Source organism: Dromiciops gliroides, chromosome 3 (assembly GCF_019393635.1).
Source record: "Dromiciops gliroides isolate mDroGli1 chromosome 3, mDroGli1.pri, whole genome shotgun sequence".
Classification (NCBI taxonomy): Eukaryota; Metazoa; Chordata; class Mammalia; order Microbiotheria; family Microbiotheriidae; genus Dromiciops; species Dromiciops gliroides.
In genome coordinates, this window is record NC_057863.1 from 594,767,385 (window position 1) to 594,786,568 (window position 19,184).

General features: G+C 38.6%; 1 protein-coding gene across 1 annotated transcript in view; it reads left to right on the top strand.

Moving 5' to 3' along the window:
- The window catches only part of RLF (RLF zinc finger), a 111,175-nt gene that overhangs the window by 38,911 nt on the left and 53,080 nt on the right, over nucleotides 1-19,184 (top strand). The window contains exons 2-3 of the mRNA XM_043997161.1: nucleotides 7,784-7,938; nucleotides 15,170-15,251. Coding sequence (XP_043853096.1) covers nucleotides 7,784-7,938; nucleotides 15,170-15,251 — 237 coding nt within the window. The remainder of the gene's footprint in view (nucleotides 1-7,783; nucleotides 7,939-15,169; nucleotides 15,252-19,184) is intronic.

The window sequence follows — 19,184 nt, forward strand, 5'->3', positions numbered from 1 at the left end:
GTCTTTTTTTTCTTTTCCTCCCCTGTTTCATTGAATGTCCATCTTTTCCCCTGAAAGAGAATGATCAGTTTTGCTGGGTAGTAATGGGTAGTATGGGTTGTAATCCAAGTTCCTTTGCCTTCCTGAATATCATATTCTAAGACCAGCCATCCTTGAATGTTGAAGCTGCCAGGTCCTGTGCAATCTTGACTGTGACTCCATGATATTTAAATGGTTTCTTTCTGGCTGCTTGGAGTATTTTCTCCTTCACCTGATAATTCTGGAGTTTGGCTTGAAGTTTTCCTTTTGGGGTCTTTTTCAGAAGGTGATCGGTGGATTCTTTCAATGATGATTTTTATCCTCTGATTCTACAATTTCAGGGCAGTTTGGGGTTTTTTTTGTTTTTTTGTTTTTTCGTGAGGCAGTTGGGGTTAAGTGACTTGCCCAGGGTCACACAGCTAGTAAGTGTTAAGGGTCTGAGGCCATTTGAACTCAGGTCCTCCTGACTCCAGGGCTGGTGTGTGCCACCTAGCTGCCCCTGTCCAATTGTATTTTTTAAGGAATTGTTTTCCTCAGTCAATTTTTGTGCTTCTTCCAGCATAACTCTCATTTCTCTCATTTTTTCTTCTACCTCTCTCATTTGGTTTTTAAAACCCCTTTTTGAGCTCTTCAGAGAAGGCTTTTTCATCTTAAGACAAAGATCATCTTACCACTTGAGTATTTACTTGTAGGCATTCTGTCACTCATCTGAGTTTGAGTTTTGGTCTTCCCTTTCATCGTAGAAGCTGTTAATGGTAAGGGTCCTTTTTTGTTTCTTGCTTATGTTGTAGCCTATTTTTAAACATCTAAAGTTGAAGTCTGCTCCAGGGGCACAGGCATCACTGTTGCAAGCTTCTTACTGCTCTCAGCTGCCCCACTCCCAGCTGTGCTGAGTTGCAGCCGTGCTGAGATGAGCAGTGCTGAACTGCCCTCCCCTTTCACCCAGGTGAGACAGACCTTTCCTGAAGTCTTCTAAATTACCTCAAGTAGGAAGATTGTGTGTGTCTGTCTTTTTTGTAGGTTCTGTAGCTTCAGAATCTGTTTAGAGGCTTGATTTAATGTTGTTTTTGAGGGAAACATGGGAAAGCTCAGGCAGCTTCCTGGCTTCTCTTAGCCATCTTGGCTCTGCCCCCGGAACTCACAAGTAGTATTTTTTTAATAGCAAAAAGAAAAAGGTTGGTGGGTGGGTGGGGGAATCAGCTTAATTGATCAGTAATTTGAAAAGTGGGGGAAATAGGCGATATATAACATGTGTGGACCTCTCACCTCTGCAGTGCTGGTTGCCTGCTCATCTCTTGAGACCATGTTGGTTCTTTATACTTCTGCAACATTCACTTTTGATTTTTTTTGTGTGTGTGTTTCTTTCCTTTTACATTGTTGTAGTCATTGTGTATATTTTTTTCTTTGCTCTACTCAATTTATTCTGCATCATGTAGATGTTTCCATGAGTCCCTCTGTATTCATCACACTCTTACAGCATAGTAATAATCCATTATATTCAGGTACCACAGTTTGTTTAGCAATTGCCCAATTGTTGGGCATCTCTTTTGTGATAAAGTGCTGCTATATAGTTCTTATTGTGGTGGCAAAGAATTGGACATTGAGGCGATGTTCATCAATTGAGGAATGGATGAACAAGACATGGTGTATGGTTGTGATAGAGTACTATTGTGCTATGAGAAATGACAAGCAGGATGATTTCAGAAAAACCTCAAGATGCAAAACTACTGATGCAAAGTGAAGCCACCAGAACAGGAAAACATTGTAAACAGTAACATCAATAATGTAAGGGTGATCAACTGTGACTTAGATCAATGTATTCATCAGAGTAACTAAGACAGTTCTGAAGGATTCATTATGAAAAATACTATCCACCTCCAGCAAGAGAGCTGATGAACTGAGTGTAGATTGATGTATAATTCATTTTCCTTATTTCTTTTTTTTTCCTTCCTTCCTTCCACTTTTTCTTTTCTTCCCAACATGGCTAGTATGGAATTTTATTTTAAATAATTTCATGTTTGATATCATTGTTTGCCTTTTCAGTGGATTGGGGGGGGGGGCTAAAGGGAGGCAGAGAATTAGGAACAAAATGCATTCCAGATTGTGCATCAATATAACTACTTTGGAAAGCAGTGTCATCTGTTATCCACAACTACTCCATTGACTCTTCACACCTTTTGTCGTCTTTGCCAATTTGCAGAATATGAGGTGGTAAACCACAGGGTTGTGTTGATTTGCATTTTTTTTATTAGTGATTTGGAAAGTTCTTTCCTGTGGTTACTTGTTAATAATTTGAAATTATTCATCTTGGATATATAAATGTTGGAAAAAGAAGTTGTTTGGTCATTGCAGCCAGGTCTCATGGAATAGTGTTGATAGCATTAAAATAGTGATATGTATCACTTACTCACTAATGTCCTTTTATAAAAATGGCATTGGGTGTATAGCTAGGAGGACTCAGAGACTCGTACTATGCCCTTGTTTTACAGATGAGGAAATTCATTCCTAGAAAAGTTAAGTCTCTTGCCAAGTTCATACTGGTAGTAAGTGGCAGAGTGTAGGATTCAACATCTTATTCCAAATATGTCATGTTTTCCACTACAACAAACTACCTCTGGAAGGGAAAAATTTTATTTTCACCAATATATGATGCAAATTAGTTTTTTTTTTTAAGGAATAACATCAGTTTTTCAGATATAAAGGTGAAACATTAACCCAGGTCTTCTGATTGGACAGTCCATTTTCTTTCCTCTACTTCACTTTGCCTTCTCACTTAATACACGGCAGTTTCTAAGACTACAAGTTGCAGAAAATTCCTGTTCTGAAATTGATAGTGTTTCCTTACCAAGAGTTCCCTACATTAGTGAAATTGCAGGTTTGTATATAAGTCACAACACATATAATGTGTTAAAAAATGTATTCATTCCTTTGAGGGATTAGATCCATTTAATAGAAGGTGAATCCTGGGTAATAGCAAAAGATAGTACAGCCTGTTTTCTCTGTGTCAGGATAAGATAGCATCCTGAAATATTTATAAATAAATCCGTGGTGAGTGTTAGCAATAATGAAAAATGGGAGAGGATGGTAGTTTGACTCCATGATTAGTTAGTATCAAACAGAAGAAATAAAGGAAATTATAACTATTTGCCCAATTACATGCCAAGGAAATTGAAAATGTAAATAAAACAGCGACAAATATAAAATGCCCAGATTAATATAACAAGAAAGAGAATTTAAGCATCCCAGTCTCAAAAAAGAAATTGAACAAGTTATAAATGAACTACTAAAGGAAAAAACCCAGAACCAGTTTAGTCTATCAAATCTTCAAAGAACAATTAATTTTAATATTACATAAACTATTTGCAAAAATTATTAAGGGTGTATGTAACCTTGCTAAATTCCTTCTATGATACACATATGGTCTTGAGATCTAAAGGAAGCAGAAAAAAGAAAATAATCCTGAATATTAACACACAAACAGGAGCAATCAAAGGTGTATGATTACATGGAGTCAGAAATTTTTTTTAACTAAATATACCTGTGTCTGTTGTGGGGTGGGGTGGAGAGAAAAAGCTAAAAGCCTAGGAATAAGCTTTTCATCAGCATGGTAAATGTGTAATGGAGATTTTTCAGTATAAGAGTAAAATATGTCTCTTCAATATTATTTGACGTAGCACTAGAAATGCTAGCTATAGCATTGACAAGAAAGTAGTAAGCATAGGTAAATAAGAAATTATTGCTTTTTGCGTATAACATAACCATCTCTTGAGTACCCTAGAATTAACTAAAATTAATTGAACAATAACTTAAAGTATCAGGATGGAAAGTCAACATGCACAACATGCTTTTCTATATATCTATATCTCTGTGTGTGTGTGTGTGTGTGTGTGTGTGTGTGTGTGTGTGTGTGTGTAGAGACAGAAAGAGCAACAAAATTCAGCAGGAAGAGATTAGGAAATTCTATTCAAAACATCTACGGAATGTATAAAATATTTAAAACCTGCTAACTCACAAGACGTATGTGATCCAACTACAGAACACTCTTTACAGAAAGAAAAAAGACTGACTTAAACAAGTGGAGAGACATTAGTTGCTGATGGTTGCACCATGCCAATATATAATAAAAACTGACAATGCTACTTGGTATGTTCAGTTCTATACAAATCAAACTGCCAGTGTATTACTTTAGAGAGAGAAAAATAAAATTTATGTGAGGAAAACAAGCATAAAATATGGGAAATTAAAAGTAGGACGGGAGAGCAGTAGGACCATATCTCAAAGTATTATCAAAAACTATTTGGGACCCCCTAAAACAGTTGGCCTAGATTTTTAAAAAGGTCACGCTATGAACATTGGAGGAGCAAGTATGAAAATGCATTTCACAGCAGTGGATAGGGGAAAAGGAAGTAAGAAGACCACAGGAAATTTTGATTATATGAAATAAAAGAGCTTTTCGAATAAGTCTCACAGTGGAGCCAACCCCAGGCTTCAAGCAATAGTGTGAAGATGGAAAGCTGGAAGGGATGGGGGGAAGTGTGTGCTTGAGGCATCTGATAGAGGTTTTAACAGCGTGCTAGGAAAACTGATGAAACTGATGGTCCAGGCAAGGAACTTGCTCATGATGTGAACTTGAGGTTATGTCTGTGTCCTAATATATAGACATCTTAAACCCAGCTTGTCCAAAATGGAATGCATTATTTTCCCCTCTAAACACTACCTCCTACCTAGTCATCTATACCTAGAACTTCAGTGACTGCGATCCCTACTTTCTGACTAATCTTGTCTCTCCTTGCCTTCTATTTCCCTGCTGCCTCCATACATACCCATGTTTCCCTTCAAAAAAAACCCTTGCTTGATCCATCCACCCCTGTTAGCTGTTATCCTATATCTCTTCTCCCTTTTGTGGCTAAATTTCTTCAGAAGGTTGCTTATAAGTGCTTCCATTTCTTTTCCTCTCACTCTTTTTAAACTGTGATGTTTAAAATCTATATTGTGTGATCGCCTTAAATTAGAAGATTCAGCCACCAGTCTTTGGGCATTAAACATTTATTAAAGCATACAGATATTCACAAGGAGTTAAGAAAATTAACAAAAAAGGCTACTACTCTAGCCTAGAGTTCCAGCCTAGTTGAGTTCTTCCTCAAGTCCTCCTCCATGAGCCTGCTTTAATCAGGAACTCTCCAGCAAGCTGATTGTGGAAGCTTTTTATAGGTCTGGAACAGAGGCGGTCCTTATACACTGCTTCAAGCTGATTGGTTGGCATCATCCAAATCCATTGGCTTTGAAGGTGTTCTCAAGTTGAGTTCACAGTCTAGCTTCTGAGAACAATACCTTCTTAAGGGCTAGCTAGGTGTGATTACAATCCAGTTAACTTGAAGTAGGCTAATCAGCAGTCAATCACTCTCACTTGATTCAATCAGTCTAGATTACTCTCCAGGTGGGTCCTTGAGTATCTGCTAAATCCCATTATTTCATCACATTCCCCCCTTTGTTTCTTCTAGGAACAGGTGTTCCTAGAACAGTAAAAAATAATTAAGTCTTTGGAAGTCTTTTCTCAGTTCTCTTGTCTTCTTGGAGTGGTAAGATGTCATCAGGAGGAAGCTAGATTCTGGTCTGGAAAACTGGGCTCTGGATTCTGGACTGGAAAGCTGGATTCTCTTCTTTAACTATTTCAGTTGCTGGATTTTTTTTACTAAACTTTAGCATAGTGTTGTCAATGATCAAATTTAATACAATGAAAGTTCTTAAAAACATGAATTGAGAATACAAGAATTATGGGGATTACCATAAAAGAATAGAGAATTGAAGGGATATGAGCATTCCCACACTTGAGCAATATATACAGCCCATGCAGTATCCCAGGCTCTTGGATGAGATGACTATTAATTTCCCTTCTCATTCTAAATCTAGTGGTTCATGTAATATTCTATGTTCTAAGATTTCTTTTATCTGATACTGTGTTCTTTTTTTTTTTTTAAGTGAGGCAATTGGGGTTAAGTGACTTGCCCAGGGTCACACAGCTAGTAAGTGTTAAGTGTCTGAGGCCATTTGAACTCAGGTACTCCTGACTCCAGGGCCGGTGCTCTATCCACCACGCCACCTAGCTGCCCCCTTCTCTCACTCTTAACTCTGCAGTCTGACTTCTGGTCTTGTCATTCAACCAAGGGTGCTCTCTCCAAAATTACCAATGATCTCATAATTGCTAAATCTACTGACATTTTCTTAGTCCTTATCCTTTTTTTAACCTCTCTGTAACCTTTGACACTGTGGTTCACCTTCTTTTCCCTTAATGCTCTAGTCTCTAGGTTTTCATAACTCCTACCTATCTTATGACTCTTTTTCTCAGTATCCTTTGCTGACACCAACCTTGAGTGTTCCCCAATGCTCTGTCCTGAACTTTCAGGAGTTAGAACTGGACTCAAACTAGGCATTTTAGGGGTGTAAAGAATTGGGCACTGAACTTGGAGTCAGTTTGACCTGAGTTGAGATCCAGCCTCATACCAGTTGTATGAACTGAAAAATTAGGCTAATAATAGCCCTTACCTCTCAGGGTTGTTGTGTTATGTCGGGAAAATTTCTAAGTTCGATGGAGGAACAGAAACAGCAAGGAATATGCTTTGCAAATCTTAAAGTGCCATACAAATACTAGCTAACATTATTATTAAATTTTATTATGTGACACAGAAGCCATTTGAAAGGGCTTTGAGCCAGGAGTGATGTGGTTAAATCTGTGCTACAAGAATATTATTTGTAATGTGGAAATATGTTTAACATGATTTAACATGATTGTACTGGATAACCTATATCAGATTGCTTGCTGGCTTCAGGAGGGGGAGGGAAGAAAAGGAGGGAGAAAAAGTTGGAATTCAAAATCTTAAGAAAATGAAAGTTGAAACTATCTTTACATATAATTTGAAAAAAACAAAATAAGATGTTATTTAAAAAGAATATTAGTCTGGTAGAAGTATTGAAGGATGGAGTAGAGCAGGATTAGGCAAGTTAGGAGATCCTCTTGTAATAGTCTAGGCAAGTTGCAATAAGGACCTGGACATCAGAGAGGGTGCAGAGTTGGAAGTGACAATATTTCACAATTAAATGCTATTGACCGAGGATAGGAGGAGGAACTAGACTTGTCATTGTATCCAGAACTCCTTGTTTGAGGAAATGCCTGGGTCACAGAACCAGTCTGTGTAAGAGGCTGCCACAGGGCTGGGACTTAGGTCTTCCTAAGTTCCAAGACCAGCTCTTCATCTACTACCCCCATGCTACTTTTCTTTTCTTCTTTTCTTTTTTTGGGGGGTGGGGCGGGGCAATTGGGGTTAAGTAATTTGCCCAGGGTCACACAGCTAGTAAGTGTTAAGTGTCTAAGGGCAGATTTGAACTCGGGTCCTCCTGCATCCAGGGCCAGTGCTCTATCTACTGTGGCACCTAGCTTCCCCTCATGCTACTTTTCTACTGCCAGGAATAGGGTAGTCAAAAAGATGAGCAGAGCTCATTCTAAAGGATTATTCCAGTGTCACACGTGTAAACAAGCACTGGGACTCTTAATATTAGAATGTGGTCAAGCCCAAAGTGCTTTCCCTGGGGTTTGATAGCTTACTCTTCACTCCTTAAGTTAGAATAGAAAACAGGCTCAGGTGATGAAGAAAATACAAAAAAGAAACAAGCTAAGACTGTGAATAAAAAGTGGGAATGGTGTATTTGGATGAGTCAAAGTATGTCAATGTCATTAAAAATTTTTTTTAATTTGACCTTGGTCTTACAGACATTGCTGCAGTATGCAGGCAACAGGAATACATCAGAACACATGGCGTGCCTTCTGGAAGTATATCGACTCTCAATCCAGAGCTTTGCCAGTGCTCGGCCATATTTAACTACTGAATGTGAAGATGTTCTCCTCGTTCTGGGCAGACTAGTACTGTAAGTTTTCAAAAATAATTCACACTTTTATAAAATGAGTACTTTGATTTTGGTGAGTATGTGTATTACATCCATAGTTTATCAATCTCTTGTTCATTGCCTTCTGCTGGCCTGTGATTTAATGTTTGCATTGTTGATAGGTTTTCCTGTATAGACCTCATTGGCTGACCCCACTTTCCTCTGTAATAAGATTTTTTCAGTTCTTTAATTGATTAAAGATCTTGGCTTGGGAGTGAAAAGTAAACTACATTTTTAAAAAAAGCATGAATATTAATTTAGTTACAAAATATTGATAGGAGCATACAGTGGAAAATCCTTAATCTGAAGTCAGAAGAGTTCAAATCCTGTCTGCTACTTATTACTTGTATGACCATAGCCAAATCATTTGACCTTTCTGGGTCTCAGTGTCCTTATATGTAAAATTAAAGAGTTGGACTTATCTTATGATAAAATGAAAAAAGAAATATAAAATGGCACTCTTTGCATTATTGCTCAGTGATTGAAAAGAGATAAGAATTAATCATACATAGGTACTTATTTCCCTAGGGAGAATGGAACTCTCCTACACCTTTAATTGATGGTTTCTTAAATCACTGTGTCCCCATCTCTGGCCTCACTGGAGCAGCATCACCACCACCACCACCACCAAAATATAGTTACCTGGTAGACAACCTGGTGATGAGCTTCTGCTCTCTTAGCTGACCTCACTTGACAGTCTGTTTCAGGACCCACAATTTGTATTTCCGGTTTGATAGGTTCTGCTAGAGCTTGTGTTTTACTGGAATAGACTTGGAGAATGGAGGGGCAGGTTAATTCCTTGGTTTAAGAAGACATTTGTGAGAAAAAAATTGGATATTAGATCATAAATCTCCCCTACTTAACCTTTCCCTTAATTTATCTCCCAGACTAGTAAATGGAAGAAGCTTCTGGTTTTCTAGTTAGAGCTTTTATTGTATGGTAGTCACAAGGTGATGTTGATTAGAAGGATAGGAAAGTAGAAATACAAATCGTCTTAAGTCTAAGCTTAGTCTATATTCCGTATAAAACTCACTAAAACCTAAGGCCACCTTTGGGGAGAGAGACCGAGTCAAGCGCGTGCTGTTAACGGAGAGCCGGGCCGAGTCAAACTCCAGTCAGTGTCTGTGCAGCGCAGCCAGGAGACCAGCAGAGCAGGAAAAAAAGCCCCACTTCCGTTCTCTCGCCTTTTAAGCTCGCACCCCGGAAGTCAAGTGCTCAGCAGGCAAGCTGGTGTGTGTCCAGGTGGACTGGTGTGCGAAGCTCATGCTGTTGGTCTCCTCCCCAAAAGGGTGGTCCTAAAAAAAAAAAAAAGTGGTGTCTCTCCATTATCTAACCGACTGTTAAAACTTTTTACCACACATTACAATAGGATTTTCATGGAAGATGATAAACCACAGATAGCATTGTAACATTGCAGAATTTAAGGTCAGAAATTCATCATAATGTTTGAAAAGAAAAGATTTAGACAAAGTCAAGTAAGAATTTCAAATAAAAATAGATAATATATCCACATTATTAATGGGTTAATTCTTTTCTACATTCATTAGTAAATGTGGGAAAGATTGGTAAAAATTTAGTGTGCTTGATAACTTCATTTGAGCTCAAAGGAACTTATAATGAAAAGAATCCTTGTATTTATCAGCTTGTTGAATTATGTTTAACAAGGACATTACCAAAGATGCTTTTCATCATTGTTGTATAGGAAGTATTCATATGTGCTGTTTTCTATCTAAATTTTAAATAGGAAAACCATTTGCTCAATCCTAATTTTTCTTTTCTTTTCTTTTCTTTCTTTTTTTTTTTTTTTGTGGGGCAATGGGCTTTAAGTGACTTGCCCAGGGTCACACAGCTAGTGTCAAGTGTCTGAGGCCGGATTTGAATTCAGGTACTCCTGAATCCAGGGCCAATGCTTTATCCACTGCGCCACCTAGCCACATTTATTTTCTTCAGACAGCTTTTGTATCTCCCTTTCCATTTGATCTTTCAAGCTGTTGACTGACCTTTTTTTGGGGGGGGGAACTTTCCTGCATCACTCTCATTTCTCTTTCCATTTTTTCCCTCTGCCTTTTTATCTTCAAAGTCCTTTTTGAGCGCTTCTATGGTCTGAGACCAATTTGTATTTTTCTTGGAAACTTTGGATGTAGGAACTTCAACTTTGTTATCTTCTGAGGGTGTATTTTGATCTTCTTTGTCACCAAAGAAACTTTGTATGGTCCGCATTTTTTTTCTGTCAATTTTCCTAGCCTATTTCTTGACTTCTAAGTCCTTGAGTGGGGTGCTGCTTCCAGGGCACACTGTCCCAAGCTTCAGGGGGTCCCAGGTGGTACGATTTAAGAAGAGGCAGGTTCTCCACTCCCCTGGCCTGTGCTCTGGTCTGTAAAATGGGGTCTTCCATTGGGATAGTAGATATACTTTTTTTTTTTTGAGGCAAGTGACTTGCCCAGGGTCACACAGCTAGTAAGTGTTAAGTGTCTGAGGCCATTTGAACTCAGGTCCTCCTGACTCCAGGGCCGGTGCTTTATCCACTGCGCCACCTAGCTGCCCCGAATAGATAAACTTAAAAGATTAATCAGGATGATTATAACTTTACTGTTGTCGTTTTTCCTTTAGATTTCAAGGTTTATTTCTTGAGGCTGTTCATTTCCTCTTTAGCAAATTTGTTGGGGGGAACTGCCACCAGATGAATGGTAGTACCTTGGTAATGATGACATGGTCTGAACTTTATTCATGACTGAAAAAAGGCTATTTTTTAAAACTCCTACCTAGTACAATAGTAAAGTAGTAAGTATGCAGGTATGGACTAATATATCTTTCAGGTTTTCTTAGCTGTTAACCACTGCTTAGTCACACTCTTAAGTGTAGCACTTTGAAAAAAGGACCCAATTTTACTCAATAGAGTTCTGTGAAGGGAGCATAAATATTAGTACTCATTTTACAAATGAAAAAGTAAAAGCTTAGAAAAGTTTGACTTCTATTGTCACATAGTTACTAACCCGCAGTCTACACTTGAAACTGGGCCATCTGACTTCAAATTCAGTAACAATTGTGGACAGATATGTACTACTGTTTAATGGTTTACTGTGTCTTGATATACATTATCTCATTTTGATCCTTTGTGAGGCAGATTTTGCAGATATAAAAAATCTTCATTTTGCAGCTGCTGACATGGTTCACTATTTCATATTTATTAGTTAAATGGATTATTTCAAGGCCACAGTTACTAAGTGGCGGAACCAATATTTGAACCTATGTTCTGACTTCAAATTCAATGTTTTCTTCTACCCCATGCTACCTTTCTATAACCATACTTGACTCTTTTTAACACCTGCCCCAAATCCATCTTTTTCTGAGATGCCTCCAGAGGTTCAAGACAGCTTGCCATCAAAAGCTCTTCCTGGTAGTAGTTGCCAGCTTCTTAGCTTCTATGCTCTCTTCATTGCATTCATTTTTACATTTATTCAGCAAGTATTTATCAAGAGTCTGTTATATAGCAGCTTCTATGCTGAGTACTGAGAGAAATGGTTATTAATAACCAGTGATTTGGGGAAATCTAGAGTTCCCCTTTTTTCTATAGTCCTCATCAATGACATTACTGATATTCAGGTTGAATTAACTATCCTCAATCTTGGTCAGACCCCACCTAGCCATACAAGGCATTTAAGGTGGGAAAGCCCATTGTGTTCTACTCAGATTTCAGTGGGGATAAATTCTTTGATTTGTCCAAGGCTGGGGGGTAATGTAGAAGTAAATGATAATCAAAGTTCATTAGAATAGGTCCAGCTCCTATTACAATAATTTTTTTCTCATTGTTAACCAATCAAAGTGATTATCACCCTTTGGAACATCCACTTTGAGTCCACTCCCTGATTGTCTTTGGCATTATCCTCAAATTTTTACTCTATTTTTTAAGTAAAACAAATTTAGTCAAATCAATATGAAATAATTTTGAAGGTGTTTAAGGGATACTAACTATTGAGAACACTCATTCTTCAGAGTTACAACATTAGAGAGTTGTAATTAGAGTTATTTTTGCTTTTTCTACTTATTATTTATTTACCCATAACCTTTTTTTTTTTTAAGTGAGGCAATTGGGGTTAAGCGACTTGCCCAGGGTCACACAGATAGTAAGTGTTAAGTGTCTGAGGCCGGATTTGAACTCAGGTACTCCTGACTCCAGGGCTGGTGCTCTATCCACTGTGCCATCTAGCTGCCCCCTAACCATAACCTTTTAAGTTTTTTAGGTTTTATATTTATAAACAGGAGTGGGTGTGGGTATGGGTGTGGGTGGATGTGAAAATGGGAGGAGTGCTCTTCTATTTTGCCCAGGTTGGAAGGGCAGTGGCCATTCATGCACCCAACCTTATTGCTTTAACTTAACCCTTCCAAATCCTGTCCTCAGTATAGTATCCTGGTTGCCCTCTGCCACCAGCTGATACCCAATACTTAGCGCTACAACAGCTGAGAACTTCTGAACTTGATCCACCAGCCATTCCCCCTAATAGCAGGGATTACAGGTGTGGGCACCTGCACCTGGCCAATGTATTTTTTTACACCACTTTAAAAAAAAAAACCCACCACCACTTCATTTGTGGATATATCCTTTCTTCCTCTCCATGGAACAGAACATGCAAAAGCAAGAGAAAGAAAGGTACATTTATTTCTTAGTAGATGAGTCTGTCTATTCATTGGGTGGGCCACCTAAAAGGAAAGTTGATGGGTGTCATGGGGAAGAAGGTGGGGAACCTTAGGTATTCCTCAACAAAGAATTACACTCTGGCACACAGTCCAATTAGAATTAAAATTTCTCTCTCTCTCTCTCTCTCTCTCTCTCTCTTTATTTGGCTCTAGGATAGGTTGCCTTGAGGGAAGTCAAAAATTTTGCCTCAAGGGGAGGAGAGAAGGCAAAAGTTGTTTTTTTGGTTTGTTTGTTTTTTTGGCACGGCAATGGGGGTTAAGTGACTTGCCCAGGGTCACACAGCTAGTAAGTGTCAAGTGTCTGAGGCTGGATTTGAACTCAGGTCCTTCTGCATCCAAGGCCAGTGCTTTATCCACTGCACCACCTAGCTGCCCCAATGGCAAAAGCTTTTATAGAAGATAGATGGGGTGTCCGCTTGAAAACTGGAAAGTTAGTTCCCTTTGGTGTGGTGTGGAGGTTGGATGCTTGTCATATTCCTGAGAGTCTAGATGGATTTTTTTTGAAATGATGGTCCTGATCTTTGGGGTTATCTGTCTCCTAGTTCCTGTCAGGTAGTAGTAGCCTGCTATAGAATTTTATCTCCCCTTACTTCCTAGAAGTGTGTGTCCTGATATCTAATTGGTAAATCTAAACTTTTAATAGTCCCTTGATCGTTGATATGTCAGTCCTGTTATCTGATCATCTTTGATTTTGCTTCTCAAAGGAGAGATTTCTGACTTATCTTAAGTTGTATATCAGTGGGCATCTTTACCTTTGTGTCCCTGAGCATTTAAGCAAATCTTAAAGCAGTCTTCTCCTTCTCTAGCTGGCACTTCTGGTTCTCTTGAGTTAAAGGCCTTTGGCCTAAGCTGCACATGCTCTAGCCCTCCAAGTTTTATAATCCCTTTATTTCTACTGATTAGCAAGTAACCCAAATCTCCAATTTTCTGAGAGGGTGGCTTTCATATCTAACTAAATTGGAACTTTGTATTACACATTCCAAATATTTTCCCTACTAAATTATAAACATTGGTAAATTAACTGATATACTGGGGTATGCCTACTGCTTTACTATTATTTTGCATTCCTTTCTTAGTCCCTAGTCTTCTCTCACCTTCCTTCCCTTCCCAGTTGTGTGTCTGATATTTTCCAGGACCTCTTCCTGAGGAAATGGAGCTGCTTTAGAAAGGTGGATGAAATTACCAACATATGCACCTGTTTCCCTTGGGTTGTTAGTGCTAGTTAAATGATTGCCCTTTATTCTTTCCTGCTTTTTAGATTTCCTCTTTTTTAGTTTGTCCTGCAAAAATGCTTCTCTTTGAAAGAGGCTCTGAGAAAATAGGAATAGTTTAGGGAAGCTGACCCTACAAACAGGGCCAATATAACATGCTTGTGGCCCCGAAATAGTTTCCTCCCTAGCACTAGCCTAGCTCCCTAGCGCTGAAGCCTAGACTATTGATGTACTCCTGGGCAAATCACTTCACTCTATTCAGTCTGTGTTCTCATCTGTAAAATGAGTAAATTATACTATGTGATCCCGAAAGACCTGTGATTTTTCCATGTCATATCACTCTGAAAGTTTACTAATTAGAGAGCCATTTGGCTTAACAAGGTCCTTTTTTTTTTAAAGCAAATGCTAATACCCCCTGAGAAGGATTAAGGGACTAGAAGAGTATAGAGTAGGATGCCTTTTGTTTTTTTTACCCCTCTCATTCCTTTTCCAGAAGTACCTGGAATATAGATTGTTGGGTTCTGCTAAAACATTCAAGTGCATACTATATTCAAAGCATCATGTTCATTATAGTAGATAGTCACAAAGGAAGGCTTTGTTCAAGTTCAAGTCCTCATCTCCTTGGACAAATGCTGATTTTGGAACCAAGAACAAATCCCTTAGACCTTCAGTGCACTTGGTAGCTCTCTGAGCATGACAAGTGGACATTTAGATGTGCATTAGTAGGATTATCTTTACTGATAGTTTTTTAGAACTGTGGAATTACAGACTTAGAAGCACTACTCCCTCACTATCCCCTAAGTACTTACTCATGGCATTATGCTGGACACTGAGGATGAAAAGGTAAAAGAGAAACAATTCTTTAGAATTGATTTCTTAACAGGTTTGTCACTCTCTTCATAATAAAAGCTATGTTACCTGCTAAGTGCCAGGCACTGTGCTAAATACCTTACAAATGTCATCTCATTGGGACCTCACAGTAACCCTAAGAAGTAAATGTTCATATTATTCCCATTTTACAGTTGAGGAATCTGAGGCAGTTTGAGTGACTTGCCCAAGATGTCACAGCTAGTATATGGATTAAAACAGATTAAAAGTGGTTTTATACAAGAGGTATAAATTCACCAGATTTATTAAGTTTCTTCTGTATGTTAGGCCCTGAAAAATAATGCAAAAGTATAAGAAAGATGTGGTTCTCTCCCCCACCCCCATGGAGTCCATTGTCCAAATTTATTTTGTAATTTTACTAATAAAATATCAGCTGCAACTTTGAACTGCTTTTGACTGTTACTCTTTCTTTATTGTAGGAGTTGTTTTGAGCTCTTACTTTCTGTGCCTGAAACTGAGCTGCCATGTGAAGTATGGGTACCTTTTAATCAGTCCATACAGGTGAGTTTTTTTCAGCTCAAAAAAGTGCTTTATGATTCAATCTTTTTTTTTTTTTTAAATAATTCAATCTTAAAGGAAACCTGTGACTTTCCCCTCACATATTCAGGTCAGAGAGACCTCAAACTTAAAAGTGTTTGATTTGAATTTTTAAAACTGGAATTTGGTCCTTTAGGCATTCTGATGGAAGGTGCATTCAAAGCCTTTCTTGGCATGGATGTGAAAAAGGTAAAGTTGCCCCAAATCAGGAATGTATATAAAGTAATGTAAATATTTAAGAAGTTGTGCTATATGCTAATAGGGTAAACACCTCATTTTGAGGCTTCTTTGGGCTGGGTCATGTTCTGTCAGTGAAAGATCAGAGGTACCATAGGGTACTGGAAAGAGAGCTGGATTTGCAGCTGACCATGAATCTCAGCTCTGTTCTTTTGATATGAGGCACTTTAAGGTTTACAAAGCACTGTATGTATGTTGCTCTCTTGGTTCATCTTCACAACCCTTCAAGATAGGTGCTGTTATTATCCTCATTTTACAGAGGACATTGAGGCTGTAAGCAATTGACTTGCCAAAGGTTATACAACTAGTAAAGTTATGAGGCGATATTTGTACTGAAGTCAGCCTGATTCTGAGTTCCACACACTTATTCACTGTGCCCTCTATCTGCATTGCCACTGAGAATTGAAATTCTCTTTCATGCAACATTAACCACCTATTGGACATCTCTACTAAACATGTCTAAAACAGAAGTTATCGTCCTTTCTTCTAGACCCACCTCTCCTCCAAACTTCTCTATTTCTTTTGAGGGTCCTACCCAAGGTTGTCATCTTTAACTCTGCCTTTCCCTTTTGCCCTCTGTCTACTCTCTTGACAAGTCCTGCTAGTTGTTTTTTTTAAATTTATTTAATTTAAATTTTTTTTGCAGGGCAATGAGGGTTAAGTGACTTTCCCAGGGTCACACAGCTAGTATCAAGTGTCTGAGGCCGGATTTGAACTCAGGTCCTCCTGAATCCAGGACCAGTGCTTTATCCACTGCACCACCTAGCTGCCATAAGTCCTGCTAGTTCTAAACTCTCCACCCCCCACCCCCACCCCAACATCCATCACTCCTTTCTTTCTTACTCATAAGGCCTGCCATTTTAGTTTGGGCACTCCACATTCCCATCCAGTATTCTGGGTTTTGGCTTGTCCAGCCTTTGTGTATGTGCCCTTAATGTACACCCACCACATCACTCCCCACTCATCTTTATATGCCATTTTTCTGCTCTCCAGCCATCACCCTCCATTCCTGTGCTCCAGGTTAATGCCTGGAATACTGGGTGCTGAAGCCCAGACCTGAGTCTTTATTTCCAGGCTATCTTCATGCCACTAACAAAACCTTGTCCACAGTTATTCAAAAAGCAACTTGATGACCACACCTGTTGGGCATGGTTGTATTGTATCCCCAGCACTTTTTTTTTCAGTTTTTTTCTCTGGAGGCAGATAACATTTTTCATTATCAGTCCTTTGGGATTGTCTTGGATCATTGTGTTGCTGAGAATAGCTAGGTCATTCACAGTTCTTCATACAATATTGCTGTTAATGTGTACGATGTTCTGTTCACTTTATTTTCTATCAGTTCATGTAATTCTTTCCCAAATCTAAGGATTCTAATAGAGGGGAGAGGATAATATATCCTAGCCAGATGGCATGCTAATTCTCCCATTAATTTTTCAGAAATTACGTTAGATATTTTTGCTTCATGGTACATTAAAGACAGAATTTTAGCATCTGTTGCAAACCAAAGCAAATAAATATGTCTACATCCCTTATTATTATTATTTTTTTTTTTAGTGAGGCAATTGGGGTTAAGTGACTTGCCCAGAGTCACACAGCTAGTAAGTGTTAAGTGTCTGAGGCCAGGTTTGAACTCAGGTACTCCTGACTCCAGTGCCGGCGCTCTATTCATTGTGCGACCTAGTGCCCCTGTATCCCTTATTTTAAGTAAACTCTATACCAGTTAATAGAGTCAGAATTTAAATAAAAGCATGAAGCTTCTAAGGTGTTTTCCAGCTAGAATTCATTGTGATAGTTTCACCTAGTAAGCAGAGTGTTATATCACAAAACTCTTATCAATCATCTTCAAAATGGGAACCAAGCCAAAGGAAATGGCAACAAAATATGGAATGTGGGAATTTCTGCTCATTAAAATACTAAATCTTGTAGTTATGGGGGGTGGGTGTGGGAAGGGAAGAAAATCAATGTGGAAAGATAAATGGCAGAGGCAACTGGTGATTCTGAAACTGGAGTCTGGAAGACCGAGTTCAAATTTGGCTTCAGGTATACTAGCTATGTGACCCTGGACAAGTCACCTCTATTTGCCTCAGTTTCTTCAACTGTAATAAAATGGGGGTCATAATAATCTACCTCCCAGTGTTGTTATGATAAAATGAGATATTTGTTATAAATCATTTAGCATAGTATCTGGCACATTGTAGGCACTATCTTGATTAAAAGTTTGCTCACATTTCCAGTGTAGGGAAAACAGTTATATGAATAGTCAGACTCTAAGGAAAATTCCAACCTCGGGCATTACTACTAATTAAGGATTTTTTTATCTCTGATCCCTTTGGTAGTCAGAGGCTTAGGGACCCTTTCTCAAAATATTTTTTAAATCAATACATAAAATTCATGAATACCCAACTAAAGAACTCCTGTACTTGGGGCAGCTAGGTGGCGCAGTGGATAGATCACCGGCCCTCGATTCACGAGTACCTGAGTTCAAATCCGGCCTCAGACACTTAACACTTAGTAGCTGTGTGACCCTGGGCAAGTCACTTAACCCCAATTGCCCCACAAAAAAAAAAAAAAAAAGAACTCCTGTACTACATAGAGATTGTAATTGGCAACCCTTCATCCTGGATTTTCCAGGAAATTATACATTTTAAATATTTTGATTTACATACAGATCAGAAAATACATTTTGTTAGACCATTTGTCCTGAATTTGGGGTTGATCATTTTATGTGATGCTATGTTGTAGAATATAGCCTAGTCCTCACATTTTCTAACTGTAGACTGGGCCACAGACATCACTTTTCTAAGTGTAAATTTCCTCATTTGGACAGTGAATAGAATACTCTTGAAACTTCTGCAGACTTTATCATGTTATGTAATTGGGAATTATAACTCCTTTGAGCCATGGCATTTCTCATATTAGGCATAGTCTTTGCTAGGTGAGCCGTCAGTGTTGAATCCTGCCATTTCAAACAATTTTCCTTTGGATGTTATAAATGAGATGTTATTGTCCATCAGTGATTATTATCATAAAGTAAGGGATGAAGTGAGTAATGCCTATTCTTCTTCTTATTATTTATTTTTTTTTGAGAGGCAATGAGGGTTAAGTGACTTGCCCAGCTAGTAAGTGTCAAGTGTCTGAGGCCGGATTTGAACTCAGGTACTCCTGAATCCAGGGCCGGGGATTTATCCACTGTGCCACCTAGCTACCCCTAAAATATGTAATCTTACTGAAACTTTTACTTTACAGTTCTTCTGAAGATTGTCTCCCTAATTTTTTTTTTATTTTAGTGAGGCAATTGGGGTTAAGTGACTTGCTCAAGGTCACACAGCTAATAAGTGTTAAGTGTCTGAGGCCGGATTTGAACTCAGGTACTCCTGACTCCAGGGCCAGTGCTCTACTGTGCCATGTAGCTGCCCCCTCCCTAATTATTTTAGTTATACTTACCTTGAACCTCTCCTATGCCCTTTGTGTACTGTGCAAGGTTAGAGTAACACATCAAGGATGGGATTTAGAAGTCAGGACTATGCTCAAATTCTGCCTCTGTAGCTTACTCAGTGTGATCTCAGGCAAAGCATGGAACCTCTCAGCTTCAGTTTCCGTGTTTGTCAAATGAGGGTGATAATAGCACCTACTTCCTGTTTTGAGGATCAAATGAGATAA